General features: G+C 38.3%; 1 protein-coding gene across 1 annotated transcript in view; it reads right to left on the bottom strand.

Annotated features, from left to right (window-relative positions):
• Nucleotides 1-91: 91 nt before the first annotated feature.
• LOC139722968 (uncharacterized) overlaps nt 92-9,855 on the bottom strand; it is a 44,556-nt gene continuing 34,792 nt past the window's right edge. Inside the window, exons 3-7 of the mRNA XM_071634248.1 lie at nt 7,790-7,925; nt 5,793-5,959; nt 4,693-4,853; nt 3,480-3,624; nt 92-105 (exon numbers count right to left, since the gene is read on the bottom strand). Coding sequence (XP_071490349.1) covers nt 92-105; nt 3,480-3,624; nt 4,693-4,853; nt 5,793-5,959; nt 7,790-7,925 — 623 coding nt within the window. The remainder of the gene's footprint in view (nt 106-3,479; nt 3,625-4,692; nt 4,854-5,792; nt 5,960-7,789; nt 7,926-9,855) is intronic.

The raw sequence follows: 9,855 nt of genomic DNA, 5'->3' as shown, positions 1-9,855 counted from the left end.
TAAATCCAGATATGGTACCCAAGTTGTCAAATTGGAATATGAATTGAATATGAAAAGCAAATTTGGGACAATCCAGGGCTCTGTTAAACTCTCAGCCAAAAAATACTGCAGAGAATAAGAATTTCATGGGATATACTGAACATTGTATTCTTCCGTGCAGTCTGAGGTGAAAGTACATTACGTAATTGATGACATACTCAAGAAATTGATGCAATGCTTTCAAAGTGAACAGAAATCAGTTATCCAGATATCAAATATAGTTTTACTTCTCTGTTTGTTTTTTGTTCTGTGTTACTTTAATCCATTAACTCTTTATGTGCTACGTTTGCACGCCCAACTTAGTCGATGACGTGCCAACTTTGCATATTCTGCTCAAACGCACAAACCCGCCCAAACAGATCAATAAATCGCGAAATGCCACAGTACAACAAAAGCATTTCTCGTGGTTCAGTTCCTGTCACAAGTAGCTTGCGTTTTATGTGTAATTGAATATCAATCGGCGTTCCTTACTGCATTTGCTAGTAAATTCCTAGTATCTGTCAATGTTTTGCGTGCAAAAGTCATGCCTCTACAATAATGTAGCTACTGGTCTTTTGAAAGAAAGTAAGCATAGATTTGTCAATGCAATTTACATCAAAGCAAAGCTGTCATTTTCTCTACATCTTTGCTCATTACCTCTTGAGGTAACAAAAAATCTAATAAAGTTACATAGATTTGAAAAACAGAATGTTTTCCCAAAACACGACTATGTTGGTGTCTCAGAATAATGTGGCAAACAGGGGGTTTACACCATGGTACATCAAGAGTTAAGCCCTGAGAATCCTGATGCAGAAAATTCTATCTTGTTTTTCATTGAATTGGCAAACCTGAAATTTACTGCATTTCCATACTGGAGATGGACCAAGTCATTGCATTTATATTATATTGGATGGCTAAGAATAGGATACTAAGGATTATCATCTATATAGGAAGATTTAGCATCGGACAAAATGTGTATTGTTGTCCGCTCAGTTTTTACTGTTCAATAGCAGATTGAATGAAATGCATAGGCCAATATATTAATTCCTCATACGTAGGCTACCATAATTGTTACTGTTGTTTGTTGTGCGAGTGCTTGCTGAGTGCGCGAACGCTTGCTACTAGACAGTGCACAAAATCTTGTTACAATTCACAAGTGCACAAACATCTCGCTAGATCATACAGTTAGTTGTGTAGGGGCTACTCCTTTTTCCGTGCTGAGTCAACTTCAAAGATGAGTAGAAGTACGGTACTTTTGTGCAGTATAATGCTTCCTCCACATAATGTAGATGATATTACTGATATTGGATGGCATCAATTCATGGAATACTAGGGAATATTGCACTTGTTAGGGCCAATATTTCACTCATTTTCAATTTGTGCAACATTGGCCCAAACTCGTGCAATATTCCCTGGTATCCCATTCACAGCCATCCAATATGATATAAATATTGCACGAGTTAGAGCCAATACTGCCCAAATTGAAGATGAGTGCACTATTGTCCTAACGAGTGCAATATTTCCTGGTATTCCATGAATTAATGCCATCCAATGTAATTATCGTTGTCTAAAATCATCATGTAGAGAAAGCATAAACTGCACAAAGTATCATACTTCTACTCATCTTTGAACTTGACTCAGCAACACTGAAAAAGGAGTAGCCCCTACCTATGCATGCAACGTACTACATATGAAGCAATGACTAAATAGCAAGATTTCGCTCACTAGTATCAAGCGTTCAGGCACTCAGCAAGCACTCGCACAACAGACAAGATAAAATATGGCGTATTATTGAACGGCCCGTAACAATTGCCTATGGGGAATTAATGCATTGGCCCATGCATTTCGTTCAATATGTGATCGTGCATCACAAAACAAACAAAATGTACAATATAGGTCAAAAATCAAGGTCAAAGGTCAAAGAAGACAAAGGACAAAATTCTGTGTAGAAGTTTTGAAGCCCTCACCTAGTGCTATCACATAAAGCAAATGGAATCGAAATCGGGTTAGAAATGGCGAAGGAGTAGCATTTTGTAGCAAAATGCACAATATAGGTCAAAAATCAAGGTCAAAGGTCAAAGAAGTCAAAGGTCAAAATTCTGTGTAGAAGTTTTGAAGCCCTCAACTAGTGCCATCATATAAAGCAAACGGAATCGAAATCGGGTTAGAAATGGCGAAGGAGTAGCATTTTGTAGCAAAATGTACAATATAGGTCAAAAATCAAGGTCAAAGGTCAAAGAAGTCAAAGGTCAAAATTCTGTGTAGAAGTTTTGAAGCCCTCACCTAGTGCCATCACATAAAGCAAACGGAATCGAAATCGGGTTAGAAATGGCGAAGGAGTAGCATTTTGTAGCAAAATGTACAATATAGGTCAAAGGTCAAGGTCAAAGGTCACGACTGAAATTCTGTGTAGAAGTTTCAAAGCTCCCAAGTAGTGCTATCATATAAAGCAAACAGAATCAAAATTGGCTCATAAATGACAGAGAAGTAGCAAACTGAAGATTTTGATCACACACGGACGCACACACGGACGCACACACGGACACACGGACGGACGGACGGACACACGGACACACACACGTACGGAGCCCGTTTCATAGTCCCCTGCTCGAACTCGTTCGGCGGGGACAAACAAAAAGTCGCACCCCTTGATTTTATGTGAGGACTCGAGAAAAGTGAAACAGGTCAACCGAGTCAGTTTTGAGTTTTCCATATTTTCTGAGAGAGCTATTCTTCTTCTACATTATCCCTAAGTTTGGGATCATAAATTGAATGGGGAAAGTGGGTTTTCAGCAGTTTTTCTACAACCCCTTTTTTGGTAAAGTAGAGTGATCAGGTTTTTCTTAGAGGCCCCTTTTAATTTCTTGAAAATCCTTTGCACTCTCTTCACTTTCAACTCTAATAACTTTTGAAAGGATAATGCTACTGCTCTGAAAGTTGACATTTATTATGAACAGAATGTGTAAATCAAACATGTTTAATTTCAGCTTAATCTGATAATCTCTTCATTGTTGTTGCTACAATGGTTTACATCAAGTTTTTTTTTTCCTATTAATGGCACGGGTAGTCCAGATTAGTGAAGATTAGGCACTTGAATAGACCCTGTACTTCACAGCCTCTTTTCTCAGTTCAAACTTTTCCAGAGTGTGGGCTTTCTTTTCAGTATTTATATAGGTTAGGAGAATCCATTTGAATTGAGTTATACATCATTTTAAAGCTAACAGTCTGCTCTTTCAGATTCTGCTCTGAACTAAAATTCCATGTCTGGCGACTTTTTGTGTGTTTTGTGGTGCAGGGTCACATATGCTCTCATATTGAACGGTAAAAATTGAGTGGACAAAAACACACGTTTTTAATGTGCTGCGAAAACGTCCTATAAAGGTGATAATTTATCTTATTGAACACTGTTTATTCAAATAATTGTGAGCACAGTCTGGAACTGCACTCTAAATGTAGCTTACTTTGTGGAGACGTGTAGTTGCATTTTTGATCAGACCAAGGTCCCTGGACATCGTCGCTTTTTCCCCTAGACTTCAGTTTTACACAGTATCTCACGTTACTAAAGTCTACCGGTACCGTCACACTATAGTGTGACTCACGAATATCCTTGAAAAACAAAACAAAACAAAACAAAACAAAGGGAATGGAATGCATGAAGCCATTCTTTACTGACATTCTCCTACACAAGCTAAGCAAGACTCAAGAGTCATGTAATTGAGCAGAATTATAAGTTACATAAATTGCGTACCAATATTACAAGGAAGTAGAAAAGCACTCTGAGAGTGCAGACCTCCGCCGAGCATGCAAATCATTTTCACCACTGATCTTGTTCTTCCGTAGAGATATCAGTGATTTCCACCTATACATACTTATAGCATTGTGTGCTGAAAGTTGCCAGATTTCCCAATATAGAAGCCTTTGTTACGTCATAAACACTAAGCTGCACGGCGCCCCTCACCCCAGCAGAAACTAGAGCACACACTTTAGTGCGCGCAGGCAAACCTCAAATACGCGTAGCCTGAACTCCCAAGTTCATTGACCCTACCTGCCAAAATGTCAAAAATCCTTCATAAATTCCCCCAAAATTCTCGGATCACTACCAAAAGTAAATCGTTTGGTACTTGTGTCATTCTCAACCTTTCCTGCAAGTTTCATCCCAATCCGTCAACTACTTTTGAGTTATTTTGCACACGGACAAACTAACTAACTAACAAACCAACAGTAACGAAAACATAACCTCCTCCCTTGACGGAGGTGATTACTATATCCCAGTGCCTTGACCAGTATCCAGGGAAACTCCTCAGAAATCTCAGATCTTTTTGTTTAAAGATTAATCTCCTAAATGTTTTGTAATGCTACAAGAGTTGAACACTGATAATGCACTCTCATTTTTCATTACCATGTTTTTTCTACATTCTGCTTCTTCATGGTTTTAGTTTCCGTTCTATTTATGTTTTCTGCCACTGGACACTCTTTGTTGCATTGCCTGTTGTAGTTGTGTAAATAAATCCGAATTATTCATTTTTTCCCACTTACAACCCCAATGAGTTACTGCATGATGCATTACCCAGATTACAACAAGGAGAATAACAAGAATGAAGACAGATGGGATTAGTGTGCAAACAGAATCTTGTGTGTCTCATTCACAAAAATTACATGATGAAATTGCTTTACCAGCAATTGCTCTGATGAATTGTTATAGTCATTTTTTATTTCCACAAGTGGCGCTGTCAAATATTTTTCCATCCGCTGAGGATAACTCCATTCTACGGTCAGTTCTGACCTCCCCCTGGAAGGCAGAATACTGATGTTGAAATCTGGAGGGTGTGGTTCAGCTGTGGTGTGAGATCAAATGAAACAATAATGGTGGAAAAGTAAAAGTTCACCTTAGTTTAGTTTATGACTCTGTCCACCTTCAACAGTTTGAGGTGAAATTGAAGATTTCTGCCAACATACAAATATATTTAAAAAGTGACTGTATAGTAGACTAAAACAGGTCAAATTTATATGAGAGCAGCCTGTACAACATAAATTCTAAGTTGTAATTGTTGCAATAACTTAGGTACTTGCTTGTGTGTACCCTGGCTGGTATCATAATTGTTGCAGCTTACAATAAATTTTGCAAAACCTCTCTATGAATGAGCCAATCCCAATGACTAATGACCACAGTCGAGACACAAATGCTCTCAACCTTCTTATCAGAGAACATAATTTTAATCAGCATGCATGTATACATATATCATACTACCATCAGTCACAGCACCGTCATTTCATTTAAATTCACTTTAATTTTCATCAACCCACACCATAGGTCTATGTAAAGAATAAGTTTGCCACACTTTATCTTGGTTACAAAAGAGATTATGTCCTTGATCATAAGTATAATTTTAAAAAAAGAAGAAAATTGTCCACAACTTGTTGCCCACTTCATTATGAAAGCTGTCCAGACTCTGCATGGGATTCATTGAGATGTTCTCAACCTTGATACTAAATCAAAATGATGGGTTTTATTTCCTTAAAAGTTTCTGCTTCAACAAACATAAATAGCATCGCTATGTCAACTACGAAGCAGTCCCAAGTCTGGTATCTGATTACCTGATTGAAAGATGGGTGAACATATTAATGCTATGTCAGTAAATTGCTAAAGAGAGTTGACTTAAATAAGTGATGTACTTTGAATTAAAGCAGGTGACTGATATCACACCAACACCAAAGTTTTAATCAGTATCAACAACAAAAAAAAAGAGGAAAAAATAATGCTGAAATTGACTTACTATGCTCATATTTATTAAACAGAATGCATACTGTCTCATTTCCATTAGGTTTTTCCAAAAATAGAGAGGCAACAGTGACCGTGAGAGAAAGAGTGAAATGATACTCGCGGCTACTAGCACTGAAGTAGGAACACGGCTCCGGAGACACGTTCTCATATGAACTTTGACTGAAAACAACCAAAACATAATAAGAGCGTATGGGTGTGTGTAGGCGTATGCAGTATATAGAAAAGTATATACATACATATAATGTCATACATACATTCATTCATACAGTATAGATAAACAGGTCATTGAATGTATACATTAAATAACACATCAAATCGCAAAACAGTAAGTATCAGTAATATTACAGTCTACTTCATACAAGTCAAAAAAATTAGGATGTTGAAGACATTTTTTTTTTTTCTCCAGTTCTTTTGGTTTTGGATTTGTATTCAGCAGTTGACAGAATGACTGTGGTATGTTGACCATATAACATCATTCAGTTACAGTGGATCTTTGATCTGTACCATGGCTATAGATAATGCACAGTAACATAGTCATGAATGTTTCAAGCCTGTGATGTCATATTAATACGTCATAATTAACATCAACGCTGTTAAAGCGCTGCAAAACTTTTCTTGCGAAACATGGGCAATATTGATGCTCTTTGTCTCAGAAATTTCAGTGGTGACAATACTGGTCCAGAATCACTTCTGCCCGCCACTTGTCAAAAGTTTTTAATTAACACAAACATTTCTATATCACACAACCAAGTAATTCCAACCACTATCACTTCACACTTTGAAGCTTTATATTGTTACCTCCACCAAGGGAGGACTAGGTTATGTTTTCACTGGTGTTGGTTTGTTTGTTGGTTGGCTTGTCTGTGTGCAAAATAACTCACAAAGTTGTGAACAGATTTGGATGAAACTTACAGGAAAGGTTGAGAACAACACAAGCAACAGATGATGAAATTTGGGTAGTGATCCGGGAATTTTTGTGGATTTTATGAAGGATTTTCAATATTTTGACAGGAAGGGTCAATGAATTTGGGAGTCCAAGCTGCGCATTTTTTAGGTTTTCATATGTGCACTATTAAGTGCATGTTCTAGTTTCTACTGGGTGAGGCGCACCATACAGCTGGAAGTTGATGACGTAACAAAAGACTTCTACATTGTATATTGGGAAATTGGGCGATTTTTCAGCATGCATACGTATGGGTGGAAATCACTTGTGTAGCTATGGAAGAACAAGATCAGTGGTGGAAATGAGTTGCTTGGCGGAGGTCTGCACTTTCAGAGTGCTTCTCCATTTTGCCTCTTTTTTTTTCACTAACTTCAATGCCTGGAATAGGACAAGTGACATGATATGGTGAAATCCACGTCATCATATGTAATGAATGCAAGACATCAATACTAAATCCTTCAAGAACGTTTAAGAGATGAGTACCTGCCACAGTAAAACAGACACACAGATTACTAAAAGGTATTAACATGGCTATAAAATCTAGGATGGAAGACCACAGATCACATCTACAATAGAAAAAAAAAAAGAGAATTCTACCACAGTCAAGAGAGGGAATTTCTAGGTAATTTCAAGCAATCATAATGAAACTGGCAATCTGCTGAAAACATCACAACCTGGGAGGTGTTTCAGAAAGCTGTTCTTAAAGTTACGAAAAACTCATGAGCAACTGGTGATCAGTTGTGATGTGCTACACTTATCAGAATATCAATAATTCAGCTCAAGAACTTATCACAGTCGCCCGTAAGTTGTTTGTGACTTTAAGAACAGCTTTATGAAACACCCCCTGGACTTGAAATAGTGAACTTACAAAGCCACCAGGTAATTCATAGTATCAAGGGAAACTGTCGACTGTTTCAACAAAAATCCTTGAATATCAAATTTCAGTCTTTCTTGTTATCTATTGATGATGCTTTTAAAACTTCCAGACCATAGAATGAACAATATTAAACTTTTATGCATTAACATAACAACCAACACATGCTTACCAGCTTGAAGTTACAGCTGGTGGGAGAATAACTTCACATGACACCACTCTTGGGGGGTGGGTGCTTGGTGTCACGGTCCAATTACATATGACATTCTTGTAATCATCACTGCGACAAGTCATATTCAGGGAGGAAGCTGTAAAGGCAAGTAAGTGACAGTGAGATGGCTATGAAAGCATGATGAGAATTCAATGCACCCAGGGATATCCCTCCAATGGGCGCTCTACCAGTGTGGCCCTAGTGCAGTATCAAGAGAGTCTGGCTAACCTCAGTGCTGCCAACTCTCACGCATTGAGCGTGAGACTCACTAATTTTGGTCCTTTCTCACTCTAAAACTTTATTTCATTTGCATGCATTTCTATTGATCTCACTCATTTTGACTCCTAAATTATAGCATTGGCCTGTGGGAGTCTCACTCTCAACTTGTAGTTTCCAATGTTGGCAGCCCTGCAACTTGCTTTTTGGCTCATTAGTTTTGAAGCCAGTGATTGGTCAAAACTGGTTCCGTAATTTTTGTGAAACCATGTCGTTTCCAAAATATGCTCATAAGCAGTGCTCATTGTTAACTACCCCTTATTTGGGTTGGTCACATAGTTATATGTCTGAGCGTATATATGTTAACACTTTAAGGCATAATACGTGCGGGTACCGACATGGCGTCCAATCTAGTAGTCGGCCAGATCCTCTTTATACGGCACTGCAGTGTACGTGGCATTGCCGTATACAAAAAGAGTCCAGCGGACTGCTGACAGTGGGTGCCATGCCGTTACTCAGCGTATTACGCTTTAGAGGGTTAGCATGTTCATTCAGACATCACAATCAAAGAAAGCTGAGTGGAGTGTAGATCACTGCATATGAGCTCTGTTTGGTAACAACATGGCGCCACATGTACGTCACAAGACCAGCTATTGACCAATCACAGGCTTCCAAGCTCATATTAGTTGAAAACCAAGTTGGCCAGACTCTCTCTTTAGATACAAAATACATATACATGGCACTTTAGCATGGCATGGGGCACGTACATGATACGACACACTTTACTACAGAAGGAATCACACAAAATGGCAAACATTCTACTTGCATTACAGCACATTATCATGTTGGATTTTGACATGAAAATTGATTTAAGAATGATCGTAATTCCACACTGGCATTTCTTTGGATCATTCTTGTTTGTTTGTGTAACAGGAAATTAGGGTTTGGAACATGACAATTCTTATCAAATTATCAGCTAACAGAAAGTTCATAGCAAACTACACATAGGTACAGATGTTGCCATTTTATAGAGGTGTGACTACAACATGTGATTTTGCTATGAAATCAACCGTGAGACACTTGGTGCCCCATAGAACTTATCCTCAAGATTAGCTATCCTTGAGGTTAAAGATCACCGTTTGAACATAACTACTGAAACTCAGTGAAATAAGCACTCTATACCCTTCGCTTTCAACAGATTTGATTTCCACACACACACACACACACACACACACACACACACACACACACACACACACACACACACACACACACACACACACACACACAAAGTATGGACAGCATGTGAGAACTGTGACTCTCAGGGCTGCCAACTCTCACGCATTGAGTGTGAGACTCACGCAATTTTGGTCCTTTCTCACTCTAAAACTTTATTTCATTTGCATGCATTTCTATTGATCTCACTCATTTTGACTCGTAAATTATAGCATTGGCCTATGGGAGTCTCACTCTCAACTAGTTTCCAGTGTTGGCAGCCCTGGACTCTCCACACTCACACTGATGGCTATGGGTACAATGTAAAGTAGAAATTGATAGCACCCCCACATGATCACCAACATTATGCCACCCTACTGTATGCAGTTCAACATAATACTTAATACCACTCCTCAACATGAGGAAGTAAAACTCTTATAAATTATTTCCCTGAATTTAGTTACCCAGATTCTTTTCAAAGGCAATTGTAGGAAAATGTGGGCTATGGTTTTGCTTTTTACGATGAAAAAATGAACCAAAACATAAAAACTTTATTACAGTGAACTTTGTTGCACTTTTGTGGTATTCGCACCAAA

This window comes from Diadema antillarum, unplaced genomic scaffold (genome assembly GCF_040938485.1).
Source record: "Diadema antillarum isolate AM-2024a unplaced genomic scaffold, OU_Dant_1.0 scf00000178, whole genome shotgun sequence".
NCBI lineage: Eukaryota > Metazoa > Echinodermata > Echinoidea > Diadematoida > Diadematidae > Diadema > Diadema antillarum.
This window is presented reverse-complemented; position numbering and strand designations above follow the sequence as displayed.